We start from the raw sequence: 15,304 nt of genomic DNA on the forward strand, positions 1-15,304 counted from the left end.
TCCCTCCCTTCCTCCCCCCTACCCACATCCCCTACAATTGAAGATAAACATAAGACACAACAAAATAAAAACACAAAAGTAAAATAACATTTAAAAAATATACAGTGTTTTACAAAAATGTTGCCTGTCCTATACAGATTAAAGCAATCACACAAGATTAGATTAGATTAGCTTAGATTCAACTTTATTGTCATTGTGCAGAGTACAAGTACAGAGACAACGAAATGCAGTTAGCGTCTAACCAGAAGTGCAAAAAAGCAGAAAGTGCAGTGTGAGCAGTATATACAGGTAGTGCAGTATATGAGCAGTCTAGTAGTGCAGTATAGTAGTGCAGTATAGTATAAGTAGTGCAGTATATGAATTAGCAGTAGCATTATAAGCAGAATAAATAAATAGGATGCAGTATGAACAGTGTAGCAGCGTATGAGCTGTATAGGCAATACAGTCTAGCAGTATGTATGTATTAACAGTACCATAAGGGTAATAGCAGAATAAATATGGAATACAGTATAAACAGGTATGTACAGATATGTGCAGTGTATTAACAGTAGTATTAAAGAAAATATAGGGATATGTGCAATATGAACAGTATAGACAGATTATGTACAGTATAGACAGATATGTACAGAAGAGCAGTGGTATGGAGTAGGAGCAGTTTGTACAAGTGTGGATGCAGTATGTACAGTTTATAGGAGTACTGTAAGGGTAGTGCAATTGTCCGGGGGGGGTGCAGTGGTTGGTAGGCTGTCACCTAGGTGCAGAGTTGGAGTTCAGTAGGGTGACAGCCGCAGGGAAGAAGCTACCTCTGAACCTGCTGGTTCGGGTGCGGAGAGACCTGTAGCGCCTCCCGGAGGGGAGTGGGGTGAACAGTCTGTGGTTGGGGTGAGAAATGTCCTTGACGATGCTGTGTGCCTCACGCAAGCATCGTTTGCCCTGGACAGCCTCAATGGAGGGGAGTGAGGAACCTGTGATGCGTTGGGCAGTTTTCACCACCCTCTGCAGTGCTTTCCGGTCAGATGCCGAGCAGTTGCCATACCATACTGTGACACAGTTGGTGAGGATGCTCTCGATGGTGCAGCGGTCGAAATTCACCAGGATCTGAGGAGACAGATGGACCTTCTTTAGTCTCCTCAGGAAGAAGAGATGCTGGTGAGCCTTCTTGATCAGGGTAGAGGTGTTGAGGGTCCAGGAGAGATCCTCAGAGATGTGGACACCCAGAAACTTGAAGCTGGTGACTCGCTCCACCTCAGTCTCGTTGATGAGGATGGGGGTGTGTGTGCCAGCTTTTGACTTCCTGAAGTCCACAATGAGCTCTTTCGTCTTCCTGGTGTTGAGAGCCAGGTTGTTGTCGTTGCACCACACTGTCAGGTGCTGGACCTCCTCCCTGTAGGCCGTCTCATCGTTGTTGCTGATGAGACCAATCACCGTTGTGTCGTCTGCAAACTTAACAATGGTGTTTGAGCCATGTACAGGTGTGCAGTCGTAGGTGAAGAGGGAGTAAAGGAGGGGGCTCAGCACACAGCCTTGTGGAACGCCGGTGTTCAGGGTGAGGGTTGAGGAGGTGTGGTTGTGTAGCCTAACAGACTGCGGCCTGTTGGTTAGAAAGTCCAGAATCCAGTTGCAGAGGGAGGGGTTGATGCCCAGTTGACTGAGTTTGGAGATCAGTTTGGAGGGGATGATGGTGTTGAATGCTGAACTGAAGTCAATGAACAGCATTCTCACATAAGAGTTGGTATTGTCGAGGTGGGACAGGGCGGAGTGAAGTGCCGTTGAGATGGCATCCTCTGTACTCCTGTTCTGCCGGTAGGCGAATTGGAAGGGGTCCAGTGTGGGTGGTAAACAGGTCTTGAGTTGAGCTAAGATCAGCCTCTCGAAGCACTTCATGATGATGGGGGTGAGTGCAACTGGGCGGAAGTCATTTAAGCTCGTTGCAGTGGAGTGTTTTGGCACCGGCACGATGGAGGTGGTTTTGAAGCACGCGGGGACAGCTGCTTGGGCTAGGGACAGGTTGAATATATCAGTCCAAACCTCAGTCAGCTGCACAGCACAGGCCCTGAGGACGCGTCCGGGGATCCCATCAGGAGCAGCAGCCTTGCGTGCATTAGTCCTGCTCAGTGCCGCACACGTCGGTGGGAGATAGAGTGAGGGGCTGGTGATCTGCAGGGAGCACAGCCTTGATTGCCACCTCTTTGTTGTCCCTATCAAAGCGGCCATAGAAGTGGTTCAGCTCTTCAGACAGGGAGGCGTCGATGGAGAGGGGTGAGGTGTTAGTGGGTTTATAGTCAGTGATGGCCTGGATGCCTTGCCACATGCGTCGGGGGTCGGAGTTGTTCTTGAAGTGATCCTCGATCCTCAGCTTGTGGTTGTGCTTGGCCTTTTTGATGATCTGAACCCACATTCACACACGCACCACTCCAATGCACAACTGACCAGCAACCTTGTATTATATGCATGTATAACCAGCATTAGTTAGAATTAAGTTTCAGCCACATCATCCTCTTAGTTTTTTGAGTTTGTCATGTAACCTTGTAACTCTTCCAAGGTTTCTCCAAAAGACTGAGAAAAGGGCACAGTCAGTTACTCCCTAGAAAATTAACCAAAAACTTGTTTTGTAGAACTTCTGTTGGGCTTTTTGCATTTTAGTTTCAGTTAACATAATTTGGCACACTTAAGTGAGTAAGTTTAATATGTTTTTGTGATTAACCCAAATCTGCCATAATTATAGTAACCTGGTAAGTGTCCTTCTTTTCAGCCAGTTGCCTGCACAGTGTGCACACAATATCATTAAGAGCAAGTGGAGATGGTACATCTCTGTATGCTCTCTCAAGAATAGGAAGCTGGGTTTCAATTTCTAATAGTCTTTTCCTGTTATTTTTTTCCAATTGAGCCTCAACAATTGGCAATGTGATCGGGCAATGATCTGAGATTAAAATATTGTGACACTTGGAAGAGGTGATATTGGATGTTCATTTAGAGTTTTTGAAAGTGATGAAATAATCTATCCTTGTATATGATCCATGCACTTGTGAAGAAAAATAATAATCTCTATCTGTGGGGTGCTGCAGTCTCCATATGTCTGCAAGATTCATGTGATCATCTACACATTAGGTGTGTAGTTGAAAAGTGTTATAGGAGATTAAAGACACTCCAGAAAAAAACAGGGTCATCAAAATCTAACAAAATCAGTAACTATCACATAGCGGCCATTACGATCACCTGTGGTAGATATACTGTACGTATGTTGGAAAGGAGTATTTTTTATACCCACTCTGCACTTTTGATGAGAACGTTGATTGAAAAACTTGCCCCACCCAATTACATGTCAGCCTTTGTGTACCGCAACGTTTAATATGCGTTTCTTGTAGAAACATAATATCGGTGGGTAAAGACTACAAATGTGAGAAAACCTTGGATCTCTTACTGGGGGTGTTTAAACCACCGACATTCCAACAAGCTAGGGTAATATTACCAGCAACCAGAGAAGGATTGATACTAAGAGGCACCATAACCAGACATTCTAGAATACAATAGGATGTTGTAGCTAGCTAACTGTTTGACTTTGTTAGCCAACTAATTTTCACTCCACAAACTAAATTAAAAAAACAAAAGAAACATAGCCGGAGCATAAACCAGAAAGTCATACTATATCAGTGTACCAAAGGCAGTATCAAACTGTTCGTTTTGATGAAAAGGTTTTCCCACCAATGAGAACCAGATCGAGCCGCCGCTGGTTGGGCAGCCTAGGCTGGCTTAGATGCTAATGTTGTGGGGATGCTCCTAGTAATCTATGGCTCAGCCTCCCCACGGAGACTCAAACATTTATCTGTAGATTCATGCGTGAGGGTCAGGCATCTTTGAGTTTCTTCCTCACATCATCAAACTTGTCACTTCGACAAGATGTTGCTTGTCACTTCGGCAGGCCTAGCAATTTGGGCAGGAGATCAGCCACAAACTGGTTCCGGTGGCCCCTCTCCATCTTCTCAGGAAGGCCTGTGATCTTGATGTTTTGCCTTCTAGAGTGCCCTTCCAGGTCATCCAGCTTTAGTCTTAACTTCTTGTTCTCGGCTAGCAGGTGGTCATGGTGCTGTTCGAGCCCATCAATGCGAGTTTCATGGTCGGTTTACCCACGCTCCAGCTCAGTAATCTGAGTTGCGTTTTGGGTCAGCGAGGATTTGACTGTCTCTAGAGATGTCTCCAATTTGCTGAATCTGTCTTTCATGCTACTTTACATCTTTGTAATAGCCGCTAGAATATCCGAGGGAGATGGGCCATCGTCGTCATCGTCGAGGCCAAGCGGGTTAGCATGGATGCCATCCTCACCTAACACAATCTCCTCCTCCTGTCCATAACTGATTTTCTCTGCTTTTTGGCTCTTTTTGACTTTAGACACAAGTAGTTGCTCACTGCAGTCATATAATTCATTTGTTTTGCTTTTGAGGGAATTTTATCGAGAGTGTCGATGAGCTCTGAGGAAAAGTGACTACTCCATGCGCTGCTCACTAGCACCTGGAACTATATTTCTCGGTGCAGGGCAGAAACTATCACAATCTATCAAAATAAATACTTAAAGCTTTGATTTCTTGTCACAATTTTCTGACTGTGATTTATCATCAACATTGTCACGGTTTGCCAGTGTCTTGTCAGTATGTGCTCCCTTGTCAGATGTATGTATATATACACAGTATATGCCATTTAGCTGACACTAATATCCAAAGTGACTTACATTGCAGTGAGTGCATACATTTCAGTATACATGGTCCCAGCAGGAATCAAACCCACAACCTAAGCATTGTTAGCGCCATGCTCTACCAACTGAGCCACAGAGGACCACAATGTTCCCCCTCTATTAATTATGGCTTTAAGAGGTAGGCTATCTAAGGCAAACTATAATTGATGATAGCTGACTTACATGTCACCATTGCATTCCAAGTGTTTTCATGTATTTTTAAGAATATTTTAACATTAATTATTTAATTCAGAACATTAGTTGTCAGTTTAACACCAAAATTAATCAACATGACTCGAATTACATAACATTACAGATGCAAAAAATATGTCATCTGCAAGCTTCAGCAATGTCTTACAGATTAATACATGAAAAATATGTTTGAATATGTATATGTATGACATAATTATGACAAAAAGACATAATTATAATTACAGCCAATCTAAATTGAAATATAAATATATAAATATGCATTAAAATATAAAAATCACTGTTATAATATTTACAAAATGTGATGAACAAGGGTATAACATGATTGACAATCATTACTTAAGTGGTTCCTGAATAAACTTTGTGGGCTTGCAAAGTCTTATTTTGGTATTTGGTGATAAAGTTAAAATATGGTTTAAAATAGTCAGATAGATGAATAGAGAAGATGCATTTTAAAATGTATCATAGGAACCCATTTTCCTCATAGAAACCCATGTTAATTCATGCAACTTAAAAAGGCGTAAAGTTGAAAAAGTCTAAATAGTATCACCACTCTGAATGGAAGTTATTTAAGTCAGTCTACATATTTGAAAGTTGAATTGAGGTGTCAAGCTTAAAATATGAAAAATCTGATACATTTTGGTATGTCCCCTTTCAGAACGAATTATCATATATATGCCATTTAGCTGACGCTTTTATCCAAAGCGACTTACATTGCAGTGAGTGCATACATTTCAGTATATATGGTCCCAGCGGGAATCGAACCCACAACCTAAGTGTTGTTAGCACCATGCTCTACCAACTGAGCCACAGAGGACCATAAGAACGGATAGGCAAATTTGAGCAGGTCTCAAAAAGTATAAATGGTATGAAAGATGTTTTCAAGCAACTCAACACAAGTTTGGGCATTTAAAAGTTGATTTGAAGTTAATAGGTTAAGCGGTTTAGGCTGTGCAGGAAGCGTTATAGGCATGAATAGTGTGTCATGCACATTTTAGTAAAGCTGAAAAAGTGTAAATAGTATCAAACATCTTAATAGAAATGATTTGAAGTGGAATCAGTCTACACAGATATATAGATATATATATACAGTGGGGGAAATAATTATTTGATCCCCTGCTGATTTTGTTAGTTTGCCCGATTACAAAGAAATGAGCGGTCTATAATTTTTATGGTACTTTTATTTTAACAAATAGAGACAGAATATCAACAAAGAAGTCCAGAAAAAACACATTATATAAAGTTATAAATTCATTTGCATTTGATTGAAGGAAATAAGTATTTGATCCCCAAGCAGAACATGACTTAGTACTTGGTGGAGAAACCCTTGCTGGCAAGCACAGAAGTCAGACGTTTCTTATAGTTGGTCACCAGGTTTGCACACATCTCAGGAGGGATTTTGGTCCACTCCTCTTTACAGATCCTCTCCAAATCCTGAAGGTTTCGAGGCTTTTGCTTGGCAACTCGAAGCTTCAGCTCCCTCCTCAAATTTTCTATAGGATTAAGGTCTGGAGACTAGCTAGGCCACTCCATGACCTTAGTGTGCTTCTTCTTGAGCCACTCCTTTGTTGCCTTGGCTGTATGTTTTGGGTCATTGTCATGCTGGAAGACCCATCCACGACCCATCCTCAGTGCTCTGGCTGAGGGAAGGAGGTTCTCGTCCAAGATCTTATGGTACATGGCCCCGTCCATTGGCCCCTCAATGCAGTGAAGTCGTCCTGTACCCTTAGCAGAGAAACAACCCCAAAGCATAATGTTTCCACCTCCGTGTTTGACGGTGGGGATGGTGTTCTTGGGATTGTAGCATTCAGCATTTCTCTCCCTCCAAACACGAAGAGTCGAATTTATGCCAAAGAGTTCAATTTTGGTCTCATCTGACCACATCATCTTCTCCCAAGCCTTCTCTGAATCATTTAGGTGTTCATTGGCAAACTTCAGATGGGCCTGTACATGTGCCTTCTTGAGCAGGGGGACCTTGCGGGCACTGCAGGATTTCAATCCGTTACGGTGTAGTGTGTTACCAATGGTTTTCTTGGTGACTGTGGTCCCAGCTGCCTTGAGATCATTACCAAGCTCCTCCCGTGTAGTTCTGGGCTGATCCCTCACCCTTCTCATGATCATCCTTACCCCACGAGGCAAGATCTTGCATGGAGCTCCAGGCCGAGGGCGATTGATGGTTATTTTGTATTTCTTCCATTTTCTAATAATTGCACCAACAGTTGTCTCCTTCTCACCAAGCTTCTTGCTGATGGTCTTGTAGCCCATTCCAGCCTTGCGCAGGTCTACAACTCTTACCCTGATGTCCTTTGAATGTTCTTTGGTCTTGCCCATGGTGGTGGAGAGGTTGGAATGGAAGAGATTGATTCTATTGACAGGTGTCTTTTATACCCATAACAAGCAGAGATTAGGAGTACTTTTCCTAAAGTGACAGGACTAATCTGTGTGCCTCATGGGCATATAACCGGTCTGTATGAGCCAGAATTCTTGCTGGTTTGTAGGGGATCAAATACTTATTTCCTTCGATCAAATGCAAATGAATTTATAACTTTATATAATGTGTTTTTTCTGGACTTCTTTGTTGATATTCTGTCTCTATTTGTTAAAATAAAAGTACCATCAAAAATATAGACCGCTCATTTCTTTGTAATCGGGCAAACTAACAAAATCAGCAGGGGATCAAATAATTATTTCCCCCACTGTATATAGACAGACAGACAGACAGACAGATAGTATGAGCTTTAGATAGTTCAGTGGAATGGGTAGAGCATTGGTTGGTTGAGAATGGTAGAGCTGGTTGGTTAAGTGATTGAGTATTGTTGTTTAATCATTCTATGTAAGAATGTGTTCTGTACGGTAGGTCTCCTGCTGTTTTTCAAAAAGTTATGAAAGTTCCATAGCTCTCAGAATGTTGGCCTAACTCAACATTCTGTTTTTATTTATTTTTTTGTTACAAAAAGCAATTAGTCATCATGAAACTGCTTTGGAGGACTAAGTGTTCAAAGTGTAAGCTACTATCATTGTTAGTTAACAATAATTGTCATTAGATTACTCTTAAAAACACACTTTCTGTCAGATCAGGAAGACTATCTGACAAGGGAACACTATCTGACATTAATTATGAGTATGAAAATGTTCCACTGACAGGCAGTTTTTCTGTCAGCTTGTGTTTTACAATGACTATAAGTATGAAAAACCTTCCAAATGTACAGATGTATCAATCTTATATTGAACTTTGTAATGACATTCCAACATTTGGTAGTGTATATAGACCCTGTAGGCAACAGAAACAGTATCCGACAGGCAGTTTTCTTTTTTATGTCAGCTTGTGTTTTGCATTGAAGGCAGATGCGAAAAATACCCCAAATGACCTTAGACACGTTTATCAACTCAAAAATATAGGCTGTTGTCAGGTGTTGTCTACAATAACATTAACTTGGATTTTAATATAATGACATTTATGTAGCCTAAATGTCATTATATAAAGGTTTGATTGATGGTGTTTGTCAGCCACACATGTTAGTCCTATTTCAATGTTGTGTGTCATGCTATGAGCGCAATTGGGGAGGATATGAGGAGAGGATGCCAGCGAGTTAAAACGTGCTCCGATTATTCTAATGTGAATAAGGGACGGACCAATGTAAATCACTGCGAGGGGAAGAAACCAGCTGCATCTCAGCCTCCCCTGCTTCCTCTGTGCATGCTCACAGGCGCACAATCACAGCTGGCAACAAAGAGACGCATGGTTCTCCTAAGGCTCAACAAATCAGCACAGAAATATAAACGTTGATATAGGCGTATGCAATTGCTTGAAATTTACACGCTTCACTGCATCTGACATCAATTATAGGTACGTATGTACCATTGCTAAACAGACTTTAACAGTTCTGATAGGCCTAGGTATTGTTCAACATGATATAGCCTAAATGCTCTATGATATTTGTAAATAATTTTCTTGAGATAAACGCATGCCTATTAATAAGCTAATCCTCGGTGTCGAAATGGGTGAACGGCAGGTTATTGTGATTGTGATTCATTTCTCAGATAGCATGCAATTAGGGTGTGAGCTATCTTATGAAATGTGCAGTTTGACTCTGTCAGAAAAAAGAGCCGATATTTTCATTAGATTAGGAACCAGTTTATTATTGTCAATACTGCAATACTCTGTCTGACAGCATGACAGTCGACTGGGTGTATACGTAAATGGCTTTTGTTGTTTATTCTGTAATGTGCAGAAGTTGCTTGAGGTAGGCTATGTTCTCATTCAAAATGTGCTATCTTTGATTGTGTCTAGGTTTATCAATTCACAGCCATGGAGCATCACTTCACAGTCATGGAACTCGAACACTTTGACGAGCGGGACAAAGCGCAACGATATAACCGTGGGAGCTCTCGGGCGAACGGGCTCCCAAGTCCCACTCATAGCGCTCACTGTAGCCTTTACCGAACCCGAACACTACTGGCGCTGAGCTCGGAAAAGAAAGCCATGAAGGTTCGTTTCTACCGCAACGGAGACCGTTATTTCAAAGGGGTTGTATACGCTATTTCCCAGGAGAGATTCCGATCTATAGACGCCCTCTTGGCTGACCTCACCAGGTCTCTATCCGACAATGTCAACTTGCCCCAGGGAGTTCGGACCATTTATTCCATCGATGGGACACAGAAGATTACCAGCATGGATCAGCTGGTGGAAGGTAAGCAATGGATCGTGCGAGAATGGACCTGGACAGTCTTCTGGATATAGGGTCGGCTTATTTGAGGATGTCCTCTTGGCCTAATGGTAGATGCTTTAGTCTAGCAAGGGTCAAACCCTGCTGATCAAACATACTGTAGATAAAGCATTGAATAAGTGTTCTATTTCATTCTTCTTGAAAATTAAAACAGACAGCTATTTAGAAAATGTACAGTTTGCCTTTTTCTGTAGGCCTGTCCATTGTGCATATGGTTTGTCCAGTGTTTGCTGTTGGTTTAGTATATCATAGGCCTACTACAGATTATTTTTCCTTACTACACTTAATTGAATATTTCCTGCTGGAAAATTGTTACATGACTCATAGAAAAGTATGCAATTGCTGTATCCAGTGATTTGGTTTTTACAAATGTACCTGTTTCTTCATTACCTACAGGAGAAAGCTATGTGTGCGGGTCCATAGAGCCCTATAAGAAGCTGGACTACACCAAGAACGTAAACCCTAACTGGTCAGTCGGAGTGAGGACTGCTGCGTCTGCCCGTGCTCCCCCTTCCCTCTGCAGTGCCCAGGCTGGATCCCTAGAAACTATGGAGACTAAGGACTTCATCCGACCTAAACTGGTGACCATTATTCGCAGTGGGGTTAAGCCTCGCAAGGCTGTACGCATCTTGCTCAACAAGAAAACCGCCCACTCCTTTGAGCAAGTCCTAACTGACATTACAGATGCCATCAAGCTGGACTCTGGGGTTGTCAAGAGGCTGTACACTGTTGATGGGAAGATGGTAGGTGCCAAATGACCATTCCATGTGCTGTTCAGCTATTTCCTTGATTTCCCCCCTCATCTTCCCGATACATACATAATATATTAAGCTTCCCCTTATCTACAGTGTTTTTTTCATGCTTTGATGGTGGTGATGGATGAGACAGTTTTATTTGTTGTTGTTTCTGTACTCCACGGTGAAGTCACACTGCCCATTGGGTTATCAAGGCATGCATTAGAAAAGTACATAGAGCTACAGTAAGCTTTAACATAAGTAGAAATAGCTGCAATGTAAGTTTTGTTTTGTCTTTTTGTTCTTTCCAGTATATATGGGAGACATACATAACACACTTATACAGCCCACCTCATGTTGTATTCATCCAACTCGAGTGCCTATTCCAAAGGAAAGCAACAAGATGTCCAAAAACTTCACTTTTTAGTGAAAGGTCAGGGTGAGAGGACTCTGGAGAACTTTTGAGTGTTACAATTTTGACAGAGTGGCATTATTACCCATGGGAGCTATTCTAAACCACTTACAATGGATGGATGGCAGTAGGAGTAAGAAGAGGGAAGCACAACCTTTGCATCTCTCATCAGGCTTAGACTGTGAGCAGTAGAGATATTCTGTTTAGGATGCTGGCACAGTGTCACCCAGTCTGTCTACTCCAGATCCTTTCCTCCCACCACCATATCCCCTCAGACCTATCTGTGAAATCACTCACATGGCCCTGTGAGGGACAGCGCCACAGAGCCCCAGAGAGTGTCAACACACCACATATGTGTCAACACACCACTCACCAAGTGACTGAGAGACAAGCCGGCTTTGAGAGTGACAACACATTAAAAAAATAAATAATTGGAGACAAAACTGAATTTTGTCAAGGGTGGATCAGTGGAATAGGATAGAAGGCAATTATAAGCAGTGCTATTCATTTACAAATGGTAAAGGTGATATGGTGATTATGTGCTAGATTTTATTATGTTTAGGAAATACATTTGAAATATGATTTGATTTAGCTGTCTAGCTAAATCTGGTGCAATGACATGTTGTAGGCTACATGGTCCCTGACAAATAAACAAATAAATTCAAATAAATAAATAATATTACATTGTAAATCACATGTATGACATATGCATTCAAATGAGATGTATGATTACTAGAGGGAGTACTGTAAATGGGAGAAGTAAAAACACCAAAAGTAGAATTGGGAGCAGTGTTATATCTAGAACTATGCCTATTTATAGACTGTCTCGTCTCCCCTCTATATTGGTACCATATAGAGGTGTGTCGTCACTTCTGGGTCCACATGAACGTTCCACTTTAATTTTTTTACGTCTGGATTATAAAATCAGTGTTCGAATGTTTGCCTGTAGAATATATAATATTTGGCTGTAGAAATAAAGCATTAAATTCTAATGCTTACAGGAATATCCCGGATTGTTATTCTATCCAGTACTGTATCTGCAAAATGTGCAAAAAAAACAAAACAATTTTGAACACGTAACTTTAACCATCGCTCTTCAAGAACACGAGTAATAACACAATCGTGATTAATCTGGGCAGTTGTTGAATGAGCGGGTTCAAGCTTTCAAATGTTATAAATCGCACTTATACAATGTCTATGGCGAAATTCACGAGAAATTTGAAAATGGACACGGGAAATATATGAGCTCCTCGGTACTCTATTATCAGAGGATCGCAAGGATTTGCGATTTATTTGTAATTTTTTTCCTCTTGGACGGTTTCTATGGTGATCTGGTTGCCTGAGCTGGTTGCTTAGGAACAGACTCTGCGGCAGAGCGGTGCGGTAGTGATGTCACGACTGTAGCGTGGGAAAGCCTCATTGTTGCAGTACAGCTTGTCTATCAGTCCAAAAATTACTGTTATGACACTGTTATGACACGGTATACTACGGCAGATTTATAATAATAAATAATAAATTAATCAAGAGGCAGTCGTTTGTTGAAACAGCACTGAATCGTTTACATAATCTATCACACTCAGAAATTGGGACTACAATACAGTTTAGTTTGTTTGTGTATTATGCACATGGAGCTGTAAGGGTACTTAGGTATTTATAGGTACTTAGGGACTCAGATCTCAAGAGAAACACATACTAAAGTATAATCATTGATATTAAAATGACCAATCTGAAATTGTACTAAAGTTGTATTTAATATACTAAAATTGTAAATTATGTAGGTTTTAAGCATATTAAGTATACTTGTAAAATTGACCCCGCTTAATTCATATTTAAGTGTACTTATAATAAGATTATATGAAATGTACTTTCAACACACTTAGAATGTAATTTTAGTCATATTTAAAGTGACTGTCAAATAGTATTATTACTCTATTTGACAGTCACTCAATTTAAAGTGGGTTAAATTAAAAGAATTTGCCATCAATCCACACACAATACCCCAGAATGACAAAGCGAAAACACGTATTTCGAAATTTCAGAAATGTATTAAAATTGAAATACAGAAATACCTCATGTGCATAAGTATTCAGACCCTTTGCTATGACACTCTAAAATTATCTAAAATGCAAAAATGTCATCAACAATGCACTTAATAAGTTGAATTGAGTCCATCTTAATGCAAGGATAATAGTTCATGTAATTTTGGAATTAATATCTTTGTTTTTGTAGGGTCTCTGATTTGCATAGGAATCTTGACTGTAGTGATTTACTTCCTGGCCTGTCTGTGGTCGTGACCAGCTGCTGTGTGGCAGTCTGTGGCTGTGGCTCATCCATGCTGCTGAGTCACTCTGTCATGTTGCACACAGGGAGAGGCAGTGGAATTGGATTATAGGCTGGCCACATGGACAGCCAAGGGACACCTTCTCCACATAGACATGATGGCCTTCTACTTCACCAGGCAGCAGCAGTGGCTCTGCTCTATACTTTGCCACAATACCAATATGATGCTTTTCAGAATCTTGTTGGAATTTCAATGGTTAGTTGCCAGTGTGTGCATAAGTGCACCGGAGATAGAGAGACACCAGGCAGACAGCAGGTCCTGTAAGAAGAGGCATGCTGTGGCTGTGATCTTCTTGCCTTGCATGGGAAGGCAATGAGCTGAGAGCATTTGCATGATTGAGTATGTCTGAATGGAGACTTTGCCTGCGGCAATCCCATTCCCACTGTGACAGACATGGCAGGGTAATTGTATTACGCACACTGCTAACCCCTGCCTGCTAGTGTAATGAGTCAATGTGTCTAGACCAGCATTCAACAGTCAACATACAACTGAAGACATCCTGGCTTTGACTTCAATACATGATAGCAGAGGCCTTACACAACTTCCAGATGTGACATTTGAATACCACTGTCACTGCTGGGTCTGGTAAACACATTCATTTTCTAGATATTAGATGTCTCATTCAGAGGGAGGTCTCTGTGGGATTCATGGTGCTGTGTCAGAGAGCAGCAGCTAATCTGTGCACTAGTCTGTTCAGGCTGCCACACAGCCTCTACAGGTGATGCTATTTATTGAGCTGGGGGGAGTTAGGTCCTGTCTACACTTCTGTAGGAAGTAGTATGATTGGTTGATGGGTTGTCAGTCAGGGTCATCCATTATGTAGGATAGGGAGGATTTTCACCAGCCGCACCCAAATATAGCAACATACAGTATGCTGCGTAAGTAATGGGACAGTGAAGCATTTTGTCTTCTCTTGGCTCTACACTCCAAAAGTTTGGATTTTCAATTGTCAATCAAACAATCACTGTTAGGTTAAAGTAGAGATTCATGGATTTTATTTAACGGTATTTGTGTACATATTGGTTTAAGAAATTACAACACTTTTTATGCATAGTACCCCTATGTCAGTTTACCCAAAAGTGATGGGACACTTGGCTTTGCAGGTGTTTCTGTTCGTTAGATGTGTTCCGTCACATCATTTCTGCAGTCATAAGAGAGCTCTCAATGTAGTATTGAATCTAGGCTTTGTGTTTGCCTTTGGGGTCTGCTATTGGTATCTGTGAACATGAGTACCAAAGAGACATCAATGAAAGTCAGGGAAGCCATTATGAGGCTGAAATATCCAAAGAAATCTATCAGAAACATACCCAAAACCTTAAATCTACCAAAACAGTTTGGAACATCATTAAAAGGAAAGAAGGCACTGGTGAGCTCAGAAATCGCAAACAGCCTGGTAGGTCAAGGACAACTATTACAGTGGAAGACAGAGGGCAAAACAACTGTCCCACAGATCAGGAACACTGTCCAGGAGGTAGGGGTGAATGTTTCAGAGTATCATCCACAGAAGACTTAACCAGCAGAACCAGAGAGGCTACACTACAAGGTGCAAACATCTAGTTAGCCACAAAAACAGAATGGCCAGGTTACAGTTTGCTAAAAAGTACCTAAAATAGCCTGCAGAATTCTGTCTGGAAAAAGGTATTGTGGACAGATGACACAAAGATTAACATGCACCAGAGTGATGGCAAGTGTAAAGTGTGGAGAAAAAAAGGAGTTGCCCAATATCCTCAGCATACCATCTCATCTGTAAAATATGGAGGGGGTGTTATGGCTTAGGCATGTATGGCTTCCACTGGACATCCATTGAGGATAATTGGTGACTTGCAAGCCAGGGCCCTGAGCTGGAGCTTTAAAGCTGGGTTGGTAAGTAGCTTTAGTTATTTTTTTCCCGGTTTCCCTAGTGGCGCCTGAGCGTCTAGGGGTACTATATCATGGGTGAGTCCATAGAAAAGAGGTTTCCTTAACTCTGATGGAGCTTCCGGTGGTGTAGTCAATTGGGTCTTTGGCCACTGGTTAGGGGGTAGGGATAGGAACGATGGGCCCTGATGGCACCTATGGGGGGCAGCCAACTCAGGTTTATGGACATGACTGAGTGCTTGACGGTTTGGTGCCGTTGGAGGTGTGGCATGGACAAGTGGTTCCATCAATGTTCAA

The 15,304-nt window shown here is 41.6% G+C and overlaps 1 protein-coding gene across 4 annotated transcripts in view; it reads left to right on the plus strand.

Annotated features, from left to right (window-relative positions):
* Window positions 1-9,266: 9,266 nt before the first annotated feature.
* The window catches only part of dclk1b (doublecortin-like kinase 1b), a gene marked incomplete at both ends in the record, with an annotated part of 64,459 nt that continues 58,421 nt past the window's right edge, over window positions 9,267-15,304 (plus strand). For all 4 annotated transcript variants that reach the window (XM_083695215.1, XM_083695216.1, XM_083695217.1 and 1 more), the window contains 2 exons: window positions 9,267-9,627; window positions 10,060-10,406. In XM_083695215.1, the coding sequence (XP_083551341.1) occupies window positions 9,267-9,627; window positions 10,060-10,406 (708 nt within the window). The remainder of the gene's footprint in view (window positions 9,628-10,059; window positions 10,407-15,304) is intronic.

The sequence above is a fragment of the Argentina silus genome (assembly GCF_951799395.1).
Source record: "Argentina silus genome assembly, chromosome: X".
Taxonomy (NCBI): Eukaryota; Metazoa; Chordata; class Actinopteri; order Argentiniformes; family Argentinidae; genus Argentina; species Argentina silus.